Source organism: Rhincodon typus, chromosome 2, assembly GCF_021869965.1.
Source record: "Rhincodon typus isolate 14 chromosome 2, sRhiTyp1.1, whole genome shotgun sequence".
Lineage (NCBI taxonomy): Eukaryota > Metazoa > Chordata > Chondrichthyes > Orectolobiformes > Rhincodontidae > Rhincodon > Rhincodon typus.
In genome coordinates this window covers 9,070,456-9,087,087 of record NC_063333.1, presented here as the reverse complement: position 1 = coordinate 9,087,087, position 16,632 = coordinate 9,070,456, and the positions used below count along the sequence as shown (strand labels likewise).

Here is a 16,632-nt window from a genome sequence, read left to right as displayed (position 1 = left end):
AGCACATGGCCCTCATCTCTTCGAAACCAAGTCTATCAGGTAAATAATAAATCTCCTTTTACCCCTCTTAAAAGCTTTGCTTGTTTTATATTCCGAAAGTTACTTTACTTCTCAGTAATTAGCGGGTGAATCACAGCTCATATTACTATTGGCCCATTCCAAGAAATCACATGTCTCTTCACAACCTTGGTCAACTATTTTTCTTTCAGAATTTCCAAACTGTTCCACTTTTCAGTTCCTTATAGTCCTTAAATATGTATTCCCAACACTCAAACCTGGATTCCTCTATCTTTCAAAAATCAGTTCACTGCAAATTGAATGTATTCAATGACTGTCTCCACAGGCTCCTGGGGTAAAGAATTCAAAAATTCATGACTTTGTGAGAGACGAAATTCCACTTCTCCTTCACAATAAACAGGAGACCTTGGTTCTGAAACCATGCACCTTAGTTCCAGATTCCTTCACAAGGGGAAACTTGCCAGGGAGGCAATGGCTCATTGTATTATCGCTATACTACTGATCCAGAAACTCAAACTAATGTTCTGGGAAACCAGGGTTCAATAAAGAATCTGGAATTAAGGGTCTAATGATGACCACGAGTCAACTGCTGATGGTTGGGAAGGACCCATCTGGTTCACTAGTGTCTTTTAGGGAAGGAAATCTGCCATCTTTAACTGGTCTGGCCTACATGTGACTCCAGACCCCACAGCAATGTGGTTGACTCTTAACTGCCCTCTGGACAATTAGGGATGGGCAATAAATACTGGCCAAGTCAGAGATGCCCACATCCCATGAATGAATTTTAAAAAAATTCAGCAGTTATTCCGCCAAGCCTCATTAGAATCTTAAATATTTCAATAAGATCACCTCTCAATCCTCTACACGCCAGTGAATAGGATGAGTATAAGCTCAACCTGGTCAATCTTTTCTCATAAGACAACCTATTGAACCTAAAAATTAGCTTAATAAACCTCCTCTACACTGATTCCAGTACAGAAATGTCCCTTAAGTAAAGTGATCAAACCACAGAACTTTCTAGGTGGGATCTCATCAATCGGTTGTGTCAAGGCTTCTCTATTTTCAAAGTGCACCCCCTTACAATAAACCCTGACATTCCAACTTCCTAATTGCTCACTGTACCTGGTTGCTGACTTAAGTGGACAACCCACTTTATATTCCATCTGCCAGACTTTTACATACTCACATAACCTATCTATATTTGTCTGCAGACATTTTTAGATCCTCACAACTTGTTTGCCTCCATGTAATTTCAGCAAATTTGTTGACATTACAGTCTGTTACTTCATACAAATCATTAATACAGATTATTAATAGTTAAGGCTCAAGCACTGGTCACTATGTGACTCTGTTAGTTAACTTACATCCTGAAAGTGACCCATTTATTCTGAACTCTATTTCCTGTAGTTGGCTAGTCCTGTATCCAAGTGAACACCATAAGTTCTTTTCTTTTACCTCACTGAATGCCTTTTGGAAATCCAAATACATGATGACATCTACTGGTTCTGCTTCATCTACCATGCTGGTTACATTCTCAAAATAAAAAAAAACTGTCAAACTTGATTTTGTTTTTACAAAAACGTGTCAATCCTGATTTTCTAAATGAGGTGCTGTCACCACTTTAATAATAGACTTTAACATTTTCTCAAAGACAGATGTTAGGTTAACTGGCCTATTCCTTTTTGTTTTCTTCCTTGCTTGAACAGAAGTGTTACATTCACAGATTCCCAATATGATGCAACTTGCCTGAATCTAGGGAATTTTGTAAGAAATGCAACTAATATATCCATTATCTCTGTAGTCATTAAGTCCCTAGGACATAGGCATTAAAGGCCAACAGCCCACTTCCCTTCTTAATTACTTGCTATACCTGCATGCTAGCTTTTCATGAGTCATGTAAATGTACTTCCTCGTGTTGAAATCTAAAGCTATGGGATACAATTCCAAATTATGGGGTCTCCCATTTAAGACTGATGAAGAGGTATTTCTTCTCACAATGACAGTTCATCTTTCAAATTCCAGACTTCAGAAAACAATGAAGGCTAGATCATTTCATATTTTCAAGGCTGTGTCAAATATATTTTTAATCTAAAAGGTTAAGGGTCATGGAAGCATTCAGAAAAGTAGGGTTAAGGCCACAATCTGATTAAACATTAGCTTATAAACTGGCAGACCAAGCTTGAGGTGCCAAATGGCATACCTCCTGTCTTCAATGTTCAGTATCAATTTTCTCTGAACTGTCTTTTAAGTACATCCCTTCTTCAATAACGAGACCAAGGGAATAAAAACTGTCTGCAGTACTTTATGTAATATTTTATCAACATCTTGACCAGCTGTAGCAACACTTACATACTTGAAAACTCCATTCCCCTTGCAATAATGGTCAACATTCCATTTGTCTTCATAATTACTCATTGAACATGCATGCTATTTTTTGTGTTTCTGTATCTCAATGTTCTGCAATTTCTCTCCATTCAAATAAATTTTTTTGCTATTTATCTGGCCAAAATAAATAACCTCGCATTTTCTCACATCATAAGACACCTACCAAATTTCTGTTCACTCACTTAACCTATTTAAATCCCTTTGCAGATACTGTACCCTCTTGCTTTCCTACCAGTCACTGCATCCAATCTGGCTAAATGCACCTGAGCCCTTCGTTCAGGTCATCAGCATAGATTCGCCACATCTGAAGCCTAGCACTGATTCCTGTAGCAGATCATCAGTTCCAGTTTGCCAAGTTCAAAATGACCTATTTATCTTGATGTTCTGCTGTTGGTCAACTACTCCTATATATAAGCTAATATCTTATGTGCAGTACCCACTTAATGTGGCACCTTAATGCCTTTTGGAAATCCATAAACATTGTATCTACTGGGTCCCCTTTATCCAGTCTCCTCGTTACAACTGGAAAAAAAATTAAGAAGTTTGTTAAACATTATTTTCCTTTCATAAAACCATGCTCATTCCACTGAACTGTGTAATGATTTCCGAGATAATTTCCAACCACTGACTTTAAATGGTTTCCATCTCCCGAATGGAAAAATCTTGTTAAAGACTAATACAAATCTAACAAGTGAATTATGTTGACAAACTTTTGTTTGCCGAGTCCTTTTGATGTTGGGTTAGCACATATTGATGCAGAGTAACACCATTTCTTTCTTGTTAATATTTTAAAAATCACAGCAATATTGAAAGTAATGTCACTACAGTTCACTCACGGTTCAGTATCTGGTTTCGGCAAATCCCGCCTGAGCAAAAATCTGTTCTCTGGTACTGGAGGAATCTCTTCGGGCCTTACCGACAGTTTCTGTCGCTTTGGGTTTGATTCTCTGTCTTTATCATCCTCTTCATCTACACCATTATGACTGCTGCAGCAAGAAAGTCAGAATGAAGCTCACTAACTGCATTTGTACAAGCATATTCAAATACATCCTAGAAACCATTTAATAAGCAATTTATCAACTATACAGCTTCCAAAATGGTGCAACATTTGAAGCTATGATCCTTCATAGCACTATGTCTATGACTATACACTACAAATGAGGGTTTCCTTAAGCAACTCCACAGGCAAATTCTAAGAAGCATAAAAAACAAAAAAAAAACGTTAGAAATACTCTGTAGATCTGGGAGAGAGCTTTGAATATTTCAGGTGCATCATCTTGCATCAACACAGGAAAAGGTCAGCAATGCCATATGTTTTAGGCAAATACCCAGCTAGGGAAAGAGAATTGTGGGAGAAAGAATGAAAGAGAAGGTCTGTAATAAATTGGAAGATAGGCCAAATCTAAATTACTCAAGGGATGAAGATACAAGTAAAAAGGAACGGCAATGGGACAATTTAAGTAACAAAGCACAGACCCAGGGGAGGTGGGAATGAGAAAACCATATAGCCACAGAAATGATCCACCACAAAAAGGGACCATTTGGCCCATCTTGTCTATGCCAACCCAAAGACACCCAGATAACAGAGTCATTACCAACAGACAGTAGGTCAGAGGCTAAGAACCCTGCATTGAGTAACTTACCTCCTGACTCCCCAAAGGCTGTCCACCATCTACAAGGCACAAGTCAGGAGTGTGATGGAATACTCCTTACTTGCCAGGAGGAGTGCAGCTCCAACAACACTCAAGAAGCTTGACACCATCCAGATCAAAGCAGCTCACTTGATTAGTACCAAATCCACAAGCATCCACTCCCTCTACCACTGATGCTCAGTTGCAGCACTGTGTACTATCTACAAGATGAAGAAATTCACCAAACATCCTCAGGCAGCACCTTTCAAACCCATGACTACCAACATCTGGCACCACAGATAGACGTTCTTCTAACTATGTTCTAGGAATTTTAACATGCTTTGAACCACTGACAAGGACAGAAAGATTAAACTTTATCCAAAGGTTGGCACCTCCTATAATACAGCAGCTTCTCAGTATTGCACTTTCTGCCAGTTTACATGAATTTCTCAGGCCCGTGTCTTGTTTGAAGCCACTCACAACACAGTCACTTTATGTAAGCTACATGGTGATAACTGGCCCTGACCATGGAACATGGTTTTAAAATCAGTGACTTTCTTATTCAATGTCCCAGTTTATTTTAATGGAACACAGCAATAACACGCTGCACTGAAATAGCTAGCACAAATTTAGCTGAATTTCCCAGATGGATCTAAATTTTGCAGCAGAACTCAGACAAGAAATTATTACAAAATTATTGAGTTATATAATACATACCAGCACCATGGAATATATAGAAATAGCTAAAAAGATTTTACTGCACCTCTTCTGATGGGAAGATAATTTTCTCTTTTTGCTTCTGGTTTCTTTCCGTCTTTTTGAGTGTTTGCTTCTCATCTTCCTCTTCCGTTTCCTTCTCCTTTCCCTTTCTTCTTCGGTTTCCGACTCAGACTCTGATGACTTGGAAGATGTTGAAGAATCAGAACTGGTCTCAGATTCGTGCGAAGAGTAGGAAGTAGTCACCTTTTTCTTGCGCTCGGTTACTGTAAATTATGGGATAGTGTTCAATACAGTGCCACATAACAGATTTGTGAGGCAAGTTATAGCTTATGGAATAAAAGGGGCAGTAGCAACATGGCTGTGGGACAGGAAACAGACAATAATGGTCAATGAATATTTTTCAGGCTGGAGGAAGGTTTGGAGTGGAGATCCCCAGGGGTTGGAATTGGGGCCCTGATTTTTTTCTAATAATGATCCAGATCTTGATGTGCAGGGGAAAATTTCAAAAATTTGTGGATGATACAAAACTTGGAAGCATCGTAAACTTTGAGGACAGTACAGAACTCCAAAAGGACACAGACAAGTTGGTGGATAATTGGCAGATGAAGCTCAATGCAAGTATGAAGTGATGCATTTTGGTAGGAAGAACAGGCAATACAAAACTAAGGTACAATTTTAAAGGGGTTTGCAGCAGCTAAGGAACCTGGCTTTTTGGTACACAAAGCACTGAAGATGACTGGATAGGTGGAGAGAGCAGCTAATAAAGCATACAGTGACCTCGATTTTATTAATAGGAGCATAGAGAAAAAGAACAAAGAGGTAACATCGAGCTTGTATAAGACACCTGTTAGACCTGAGTAGGAGAATTATATACAGTCAGAATGCCACATTATAGGAGGAATGTGGATGCACTGGAGAGGGTGCAGAGAGAGATTGACAAGAATAGTTCCAGGAATGAGAATTACAGAAGTGTTACAGCGCAGAAGGTGGACATTCGGGCCAATGCTCGTGCACTGACTCTTTAAAGAAGCATCATTACCCATTGCCAATCTCCTACATTTTCCTGATACCTAGGCACATTATTTTTATCCAAATCATTGTCCAATGCTCTCTTCAATGTCTCAATTGAACCTGTCTCCATCAGACTTCTTGTTAGTACATTCCATACCCTAACGACCTGCTGAGTGAGAAGGCTGTCTCTCTTATTACCCTTGCTTCTTTTTTTGCAAATCACTTTGAATCTATGCTGTCATGCTCTTGATCTTTTTACAGGCAGGAACAGTTTGTCCCTATGTACTCTATTCAGTACCCCATGATTTTGAAAACTTCGACTAGATCCCCTCTTAGCCTTCTTCTCTCCAGGGAGAACAGTCTCAACTTCAATCTATCCTCATAACTGAAGTTCCTCATTCCTGAACCTCTCTTGTAAACTGTTTCTGCACTCTCTCCAATGCATTCACATCTTTCCTTTAATGTGGCACCCACAAAAGTATATAATACCCCAGCAACAGTCTGACAAGTGTCTTATACAAGTAAAGCATCACTTCCTTGTTCTTGTGCTCAATGCCCCTATAATTAAAGTCATGGTTACTGTATGATTTACTTTCTCTTCTTTCAACCTGTCCTGTGATATACATCCAGGTTCCTCTGCATACGTACACATATACACCCTGTGCTCCTGCACTCCCTTTAGAATTACACATCCTATTTTATATCATCTTTCAATTGAAGTAGTGGGATTAGAGAGAGAGAGACAGTACACTCCTTTCATCTTGGATGTTACAGATGAAAGATTGGTGCTTATCATATTTCAGACTTTTGAGAATACATATTAGAAGGGATGTATTTGTTGTTGCTGCAATTGCAGGGGCTACCTTCACTGCCCATGCAATTGTAGTCCGTGACGTGACTGCCAGTAATGCCAAAGAACTTGTTTATTGCTTCACACTTCAAGTTTATTTCATGTAGCAACTTAGTACCTAAGAGGAATTAGAAAACCCAGTCGATGCAGACAGTACTTAGAACGAGTTCTTTGTGCCTCACCCACCACATCACTCGCTGTCCCACTCCCTGAGCAAAGTGGACAGTTGGGCGGTGAGTATGGGCTATCAGCAGCAAAGACAGGGACTACAAACAGGAGGGAAGAGACTAAAAAAAATGGGGAAATAGACCACAAGACAGGAAGAGGTATACCGCAGGGCTTTAGGGACAGATAATGCTTCAGTATTCAAGGAGTTGGGAATGAGGCTCAGCCAATCAGCCAATGGCACAGCAGATTCGATAGGCTAAATGGTCTATTTTTGCTCTGCCATCTTTGGTAGAACATTGAGCAACCATCAGCAAAAATCCCCACTTCTGACCTTATGAGGCTGCTGAAGATGATTGGGTCTAGAAAACTACCCTAAGGAACTCATGCAGGGCGACCTGGAGCTGAAATGATTGGCCACCAACAGCAACCATGTTTTGTGCCAGGAACGTGACACTCGGCCAAGGGTGGTCACTCTTACCTCAGCTGTGGAGTCATTGCTAAGCAAGTGTTGCTTGATAGCACTGTTATGACTCTTTTCATCACTTTCCCGATGATCAAGAGTAGATTGATGGGATGGTAATTGGCTGAGTTGATTTTTTTGTTTTTTTTGTGTAAAGCAAATTCTGGAACACAAATCTTCAGAACTATCACCAGAGAGTTATCACGGCCCATAACCTTTGCAGTAGTCAATATCCAACTATCTCTTGATGAAATATGGAAAGGATCGAATTGACTCAACCTGGCATCTGTGATGCTGGGGACCTCTGACAGAGGCCAAGATGGATCATCCTTTTGGCACTTTCGGCTGACGATTGTTGCAAATGCTTTGGCCTTTTCCTTTGCTCTTATGTGCTGGACTCCCCCATTGTTGAACATAGGAATATGGTGAAGGCTCCTCCTCCATTAAGTTGCTTAATTGTACACCACCACTCACGATTGGATATGGCAGTAGTGCACAGCTTAGAACAGATGTGTTGGTTGTAGAATTGCTTAACTCGGTCTACCACTTGCTGCTTATGCTGACTGGCACACTAGTAGTCTTGTGTTGTGGCTTTGTCAGTTTGACAATTCATTTTTAGGCAGGCTTGGTCATGTTCCTAGCATGGCCTCCAGCACGCTACAATGAAACAGGCTTGATACCCTAGCTTGATGTCAATGGTTGAGTGGGGAATATGCCAGACTCTGAGGTTGTAGATTGTGTTTGAGAATAATTCTGTTGCTGCTGATGGCCGATAGCACATAGGTCGTGTCGCACAACACAGAGGACAGTTTTCTTAATATGAAGGCGGGACTTCACTTCAACAGAACTGTGTTGTGGTAATCCCTACTGATACAAACATAGATGGATGCATCTGTGACCGGCAGACTGGTGAGGAGGACAGCAAGTATGTTTTCCCCTCTTGTTGGTTCCCTCACAACCTAGCACAGATCTAGTCTAGCAACTATGTTCTTTAGGACTCAACCAGCTTGGTCAGTAATGATGCCACCAAGCCACACTTGATGATGGACATTGAAGTCACCCACCTAGAGTATAGTACGTGCCCTCGCTTCCCTCAGTGTTTCCTCTTAGTGGCGTTCATCAGGCAGGAGACTTTATTCATCTGCTACCCTCAGGGCAGCAGGTGCCAATTAGTGGGAGTTTTCCTTGCCCATGTTTAGTCTGATGCCATGAGATTAATGTGGTCTGGAATCAATGCTAGGGACTCCCAGAGCAACTCCCTCCCTCCATATGACTATGCCACTTCACCTGCTGGGTCTATCCTGCCTGTGAGACAAGACGTAACCAGGGATTGGTGACTGTGGCATCTGTGACATTGTAGGTTCTGTGAGTATGACTACGGCAGGCTGTTTCTTGATTAGTCTGTGAGATAGTTCTCTCCAAATTATAGCAAGCACTAGCTCCCACACATTAGCAACAAGCACTTTTCAGAGCTGAGAGGGCTGAGTTTTCTGTTGTCTTTGTTGATGTCAAGCAATCCACCCAGTTCAGAGTAAACCATATTGTCAAACACACTACCAATCTGCAGTCATATGCAGATTCACATGTAGTCACATTAGATTTCCTTCCCTAAAGGACAAGAGTGAACCAGGTGGGTTTTACCACAATAGTTTCATGGTCATCCATTGGCTTTTAATTCTAGGTTTTGAATTCAAATTCCACATATGCGAGATTTGAACACTGGTTCCCTGAGCATTATTTGGGTTACTCGATTACTAGTCTAATGACAATACTTCTATGTTACCACTTTCGTTTGTGTTTGAGATAAATATGCAATGTTCAGTTGTGACCTCACTAATCCATGGAACACATGTCCATGATGATAGCTTTTTGAGTAAAGGGGTGTGTCAGTTATGTTTAAAAAAAATTATTGCTATTTGTTGCTTTTATTGCGTGTCAGTTTAAATATTGCGGTGTTTGAAATGAATATTTAACTTGTGTGTTGTGGATTCAAGTTTATGGGGTAGTAACGATTAAAAAGTAAATGGAAGGATCATCATCATTCTACTGGACCATAGGGCTGCTCTCTCAATAGAGGAAGATGAGCAGTGCTAGTTTGCCCTGAGAGTTACCATTTGAGGGGAGAGATTAAGAAGGAGATTCCTTATCGGAATGTAACCTCAGCTGGTGCAAGATGTGAACTCACAATGTTGGCATTGCTCTGCACTGCAAACTGGTCGTGCAGTCAATTCAGCTAATCAACTGAATTCTTCAAATTTTGTTTCTGTTCATGTCTAAGTCCCCTTTTACACTAATTCAGATTTATTATGTGGCAGCATTACCAAATGAAGGAATTGGCAAGATTAAGAAAGGAGTTCTTGCAACCAAAATGTAGCCCTTAAGAAAATCTGAAGAAGCAGCCCATGAAAAAAAAACATATTTTCACTTCAACTAGTAAAGTTATCCTTGTCATCCATATACCAGAAAGCCTCTACCATACATATGCTAGAAGTCAATCATTATAGTCATGGGACATCACTGTATGAGGTTATCAGAGCAACATCCGTGGTGCACAGCAAGAGATGAGTGTAAATATTACTTGCTACACACATAAACAAACAAACTCACCATGACTTGCAGACTTAGGGACAAACTCCCCACAGTCAATGATTCGAACATCTGCATATGGTCGGCTGGCAGCATCTGTCTTCAGGTTTTCTATTTCTTTTATTGTGTCGAATCCAGTTATGACTTGGCCAAAGACAACGTGTACACTAGAAATCAGAGTTTAAATGGGAGTTTGCATTAAAGTTCCTGTAAAGCCACAGGAGCTATACTGAATATATAGAGTATCAAAAGACAGGGATGAATAATATTAATTTGTCCCCATGAGGTTTATCAATTAGTTCTTTGGAGTTGGGATACAACAATATTAAAATTTACTATTGAACATTTCTTATTTATTATACTTCATCAAATTATATGTTTAGACCAAAAACTAACTGAACACAGACTCTGAACTAATATATATATATACAATTTCAAAACATAAGAAGAGAATCAGAACCAATAGTATCTTTTCAAATATGATTTTATTGCTACCAGTTGAGATAGTAGAATCATAGAATCCCTACACTGCATAAAGAGGCCATTTGGCCCATCGAGTCTGCACTGACACTTCAAAGGGTATCACACTCAGACCAACCCCCAACCCCGTAACCCCACATTTACCATGGATAATCTACGTAATCCACGCTTCTCTGGACACTACGGGCCAAATTAGCATGGCCAATCCACCTCACCTGCACATCTTTGGACTGTGGGAGGAAACTGCAGTACCTGGAGGAGACCCACGCAGACACAGGGAGAACTCCACACAGTTAGTCATCAAGGCTGGAATCAAACCTGGGCCCCTGGCGCTGTGAGGCAGCAGCGTTAACCACTGAGCCATTGTGCCACCCAAGTACCAAAGGGTGAAACCAAATGGGACAATTTATTTTTGTAAAAAAATGTCAAACAGTCTCACAGCTAACATTGATGTTACTCATAATTGAAGAATGCTTGACCATTAGATTTAAGGTTTACCTTATGACAAAAAAAAATCAGCTTTTGAAAACAGTCAGCCATTTTGTTAGTTCAGCCAGGTAAGATAGTCAGCAAGCCAAGCTGTATATAATTGGCAGGCCTCAATGACAACTGCAGGCATTGGAGTTAGAGCAAGACAATTTGGACCAGAAGTTATCTGCAATACTATAAAAGTAAAATATCTTCAGACAATAAAAAGACAACAAGACCTACCCATCGAGGTGTGGAGCTGGCTTTGTCGTTCTGTTCCATTGAAAAATTCCATTTTTGGGAAGGATGATTTGAAAAAAGAATAGGAAGGGTGTCACGAATTCAGGCACAGAGGTAAGGATCATTTTTAATGTCAGGATTTGGAAGGATATTTAAAAATATGCAAGAGAGAGAGAAAATAGTTAGTTCAAACAACTGCCGTTTAAAGGTAATTCAATCACACACAAACTGCTCTTCACGTACTCGCTGATGTTTTCATCAACTTAACCTACAACCTTAACCTTTCCATTACTACCCTGAAACACATATGTTTGTAGTGGCTAATCAGAGCCTTATCTTCCATTTCTAATGGGCTTTCTTTTGGTTTGGGGCTGCTTGATTCAGGAGTTCAAATGTTACTCTATGACCACCAACTAGTTCCCAATGAAGACTGAGCAAGATTCTGCTAGTGCACTGGGGCTGAAGCTGTGATTGCCAAAGCCATCGTAACAACCAATAACAAAAAGAAAACTTCTTGGTTTAATCATAGGAAATTATTTGATGATTTGATAAAAAAAACTTGTGAAACCTTCATATGAGCCCCCTCCGCTGTCACTCAAATTATTTCTGACACAGTCTATCTAATTTTGATAGAAGAGGGGAATTTTAAATGTTATGTGTCATTTTGTTTTAATATTTTCATGGTGCTGTGCGTGTTTAAAAATCTAGTGCTGTCGGACCTTAATTATACCAAACCTATATCATCAGTATTCAAAAGTCTTCATTTAAAAGATTTGCCTTGTTGGGAAACCAATACAAGTCATGTTCCGGCTCAAACACTGATCAGTGTATTTTATAGCATGCAGTAGTTTAAATGCAATGGTGATGCACAGAGAGATAACCTTCGTTTATTTTATTATTTACAATTAAATTCTCACCATGCTCTTTATTAAATTCACAAGTTTTGCAAGATTTTCCCCACCTCAACACTGCAAAATTTAGCTACTGCATATTTTTCACTAACCCATACAAAACACATATCTTTGGTGATTTAATGAAGCTAGAAGGTCCTACCAATTTTGCAGCAATTTCTATGATTAATAATTAGCAAGTTCACCAAATTGGTTGGAGGGTAGATATGTTTTCAATAAACTAACCCCAAGTTTTCTCTATATTTAAACTGTCCTTCTGAAAAATCTATGGCCACCTTGTTCTGTTCTACAAATTCAGCTTTCCCAAGTTCCATCACACGACAATAATAGTGCAGTTCCAGACAAACTCCATCTGCTGGATTAGCAAGGAATACCACACCACGAATCTTACTAAGAGTCAATTGGGTATGGTTGAGTACCAAATATTATGAGGATTTAAATAGGAACTCTCTCAAGGAAAATGCTGGACTGAAAATTTAATGGCAAGATAGAGGGAAACAATTATACTTTTAGACTATTTAATAATCCAAACCAATGAAAGTTGACACTGTCCTCTACAGCTCTGTGCCCCACTATTATTCGTTAATAAAACCCATTTAAGGGCTTTTGGAGGTTGCACGGCTGGAATTGTATGCATTGAAAGAACAGACAATCTGAAATAAATGTAGGACTAAAACCCTAACCTTGTCCGAGCAAAATTCCAACACTTCAGAGAAGTGGCAAGATTTAAACTGTGATTTTAGGCATTTCCTAATAGTGTAGAAAGCACAGCCGGGAACTGAGAAACCTTTTGGAATATATAGCCTTAAAAATACAGAACCCATGACAACCAACAATGACAAAAAGTTTTTAGTAATACACAACAACAAATTTCACATGAAAGCAATGTGTTTAGTATAGTGGATTAGGGGAGCATTTAGAATGCATCTTGATTAACACTTACTCCATTCCCTCCAAAAACATCAATAACTGCAGAGTGGCTTTCACTGTATAACTGCTCTTTCCATTATATTAAAAATAATGGGAATTATAATCTCTGGAGTCAATGCAATTGAACAGTTGGGATGTGCCACCTAGATTATTTAAATGAACTTCAGTTATACCAGTGAGTTCTGAGATTGTGCTCATCATTTTATAAAGTAGGTCACTGACACTCTGATTCACTGTAAACATTCCAGAGTATTGTACCTGCAATAAGGAAGAATTTTACATTCTGAAAGCCATTTGCAACAAGAAGCTAATTTTCCCTCAGAATATATGCAATGTATTTAAGACAGAGCTAGGTAGGTTCTTGATTGGTAGGGGGATCAAGGGTTATAGGGAGAAGGCAGGAAAATGGGGGTTAGAAACATGCCAGCCATGATCAAATGGTGGAGCAGACTCAATGGGCCGAACAGCATAATTCTGTGCCTGTGTCTTAAAGCTTCTGTGTCTTTCTAGTTATCTTGTATTTAGAGAAAGTAATGCAAGAAAAAAATTATATAAATATACATTTACGATTAATGCTGGGTAGCAATACAGGACAAAACTACATTTGTTGATCATTATTGATGACAAGCTAATCCGGTTAAATTTCCAATGGGTCACTTTTACAACAAGTTTAGGCCCAGAAACTACATTCCTGGTACTGAAGAATAAAGGTGCAGTAACTATCCTATGTGCATGACGATTCTTTGCTGAAGACTCTGCTAGAATCTTTGAACTCTACTTGCATTATTGCAGCAGGATTATTTTCTGTGAGCAACAGCGGTTTTAAAATGCCTTAGTCATGTCTGATGAGGTTGGGTGATGGTCAGCAGCCACAGATAACAGATAAACTTGAAGGCCTGACCAAAACCTTTAACAAAACAGTCGCTAATTTAGTTGAATCTGTGCCTCTTGTATTCAGGGGAAAATGAAGCCAAGCCTGAACTGTGCTCTTGGATTGAAGTGTCTATGCCCAGGTAACAACAGATAAATTAAGAAAGCTTGATTAAGAACCATTACAGAAACACTATTTAGAAACACAGGAACAAAAGGAGGTTAGTCAGTCCCTCAAACCTGTTCTGCCATTCCATTAGATGTATGGCTGACCTGCACTTTAACTGCATCTGCCTGCCTTGATTTCACAACTGTTAACCATCTTACCTAACACAAATCAAGCTCAATTTCAAAATTATCAATTGACCCAGCTTCAATGGTTTTCTTTTGGGATGGAAAAGAGAGTTATAGATTTCCAGTACCTTTTGTTCAAAGATATATGTCTGATGTCATAGCTGAATGGTCTAACTCTAATTTTAATGTGGACATTTCCACGAGGGAAAGTTTTTCTCCAATAATCCTCTTACTAAAACAAAATAATGTTTAATAAAAATTATGTGATGGAGGTGGTGAAGCCAATCGCCATCACAATAAAGTATGTCAGCTCAGTGATGGGTACAAGAGCCAGGCTGTTACTAGTCTTACATTACAATGTAGGACTCACATACAGGCTCCTAGTACCATCACCACAGGCTTGAGTGTGCTTTGAAGAGTTGATGACTGGGTTAATATTATTCCAATCTTGCACTGCTGCTGATTGGAGAGTCTGTTCAAGCTAGTAGCAACCAAAAAAAAAACAAAATGGGCCCTGCTAAGGCCACAACCCAGAAGACTGCTTTAAATTGGGTTTTTCCAGTTGACAATCTTAAGTGAATAATGGGATACCCATCTAGTCAGTTGCTGTCTCTCTCTTCTACATTAGCCATTTAATGGGAGCAGTATCTGTACTGTACCAGTTATAGTCTTAGGGAAAAAAAAAATGCTGGTTAATGCTGCAGCTAAAAGCAGAATATCCTGTAAATGCTCAGCTGATCAGGCAGCAACTATAGAGAGGAGAAGGTTGAGTTAATGTTCAGGTGAAAGGATTCTGACATGAGAAGACTCACTCAGAACGTTAACCCTATGAGCCTCTTCACATAAATGCTGCTTGACCTTAATGCTTCAAGCATTTTCTATTTTAGTTTAAAAATTTTCTTCATGGGCTTTCTGGATAACATTCATATTAGTTTAGCAGCAGAACATCGATTTAGCCCCTCCCTCCCTCTCTTTGTCCTTTTAACAACCCCCCCATCAGGTGGTAAAAGAATCACAAATTTTGATTTCATTTTGAAAGATCCACTACCCTCCCTCCACAATGATTCAGAAGGTGCAAAGACATTTTGTTTTCAAGAGAAATCAACATACTGAGCAAATAAGGACAGCCTTAGAGTAATGGCACATTACCTTTGCAGCGCAGGATGTAACACTGATTCTGTAAATTTTACACAAAAATGGCAAGAGAAAAATTGTAATACATTCCAGACAAAAAAAATCCAATTTTCTTTTGTTTTACATATAACATTAAATCACAAGACATCAAAAGTCAACACAACATTCGGAGGATAGATTGTTTTTTAAAGCAGTCAAAAAAAATGTGATGCACAAATGCAGATTGTATTAAAATGTACTCGAAGCTTGTAGACATAGGGCTCTAAAATTTGTCTTATAGTTATGTTACTTTTAGTTTTGCCATAAAATTTACAAATGAATGGTTTTATAATTCTTTCTCTTCTTCCTTTCCTACAACCAAAGTTTTTTTTGAGAATTTATTGCTAGTGCCTCTTCCCCAACTTACCACTCCCTTATTTCAACACAACCAATAGAAATATATCTTCAGCTTGTCAAGCAGACTGTGGCCTTCCTCAAGCCTTTTGTTAACAACATTCTTTCATAAATCGATTGTCATGAGTGTCCCAGAATTTATTGCACAACCAACATGTCAAATGTTCACGAGCGAGGTTCCAGAGGGCTGCTGGCACCTGTAGAACCCCACCCTCGGTTGTAGCCTCATCCACTCCCTTCAGGAAGGGAGGAGACACCAGGACAGGTTGGAGAAAAGTGATCTGCCTGCTCCAGGTCAAAAATCACACAACACCAGATTATGGTCCAACAGGATTATTTGAACACATAAGCTTTTGGAGCATTGCCCGGTCCAAAAGTCTGTGATTTCAAATAAACCTGTTGGACTATAACCTGGTATCGTATGGTTTTTGACCTTGTCCAACCCAGTCCAACACTGGCGCCTCCATATCATGCCTGCTCCAGAATGTAGTACAAATACAGACTTCTGGTACAACTGCACCTTTCTTCATATGTCTGAAGGAAGGTAAAAAGCTTGACACAAGCCTTCAATAAGAGGATTTGCCATATGAAGGGCAATGTTAATGGCTCAACAGAAAGGCCAGTGATCAGCTGCCTTGATCTGCCAGCCTTTAATTTTGCATGCTGTTATACACCGGGTACTACTTCAATCACATTTTGAGAGCGTTCTTATTTTGTACTTGATAATTCAAAACAAAACCCCAGCATAATTGTATTTAACAGCTGAGATTTTGCTGTAACTAATGAACAGGGAGGCTATAAAACATGAGCAGTACTTACTGTAATCGATCACATACATTTATCATGGTGAACGTGGTCCAAGAATGAATCACAAAAGTCCGTAGCTTGCATTCATTTTCACGAGAGCTTCAGCAGCCAAGCGACGCACATCATGTTCTTCTCAGCTTCAGTGTGTGAAAACACATGCAGGCTCGTAAGCCTAACAACACCTTTGGCAGAACAAGAATTCAGCATTGGGAGCTTGACATCAAAAGCAAATTAAAAGATTCAGAGGCTTGGCTGCAGTGGAGATAAAGTATACCA

At 39.4% G+C, this 16,632-nt stretch overlaps 1 protein-coding gene across 5 annotated transcripts in view; it reads right to left on the bottom strand.

Annotated features, from left to right (window-relative positions):
- nktr (natural killer cell triggering receptor) overlaps positions 1-16,632 on the bottom strand; it is a 76,934-nt gene that overhangs the window by 34,619 nt on the left and 25,683 nt on the right. For 2 of the 5 annotated variants that reach the window (XM_048613112.1, XM_048613126.1), the window contains 4 exons: positions 11,021-11,050; positions 9,851-9,996; positions 4,798-5,017; positions 3,240-3,389 (listed from right to left, as the gene is read on the bottom strand). In XM_048613112.1, the coding sequence (XP_048469069.1) occupies positions 3,240-3,389; positions 4,798-5,017; positions 9,851-9,996; positions 11,021-11,050 (546 nt within the window). The other 3 variants (XM_048613135.1, XM_048613144.1, XM_048613116.1) reach the window with 3 other exon arrangements.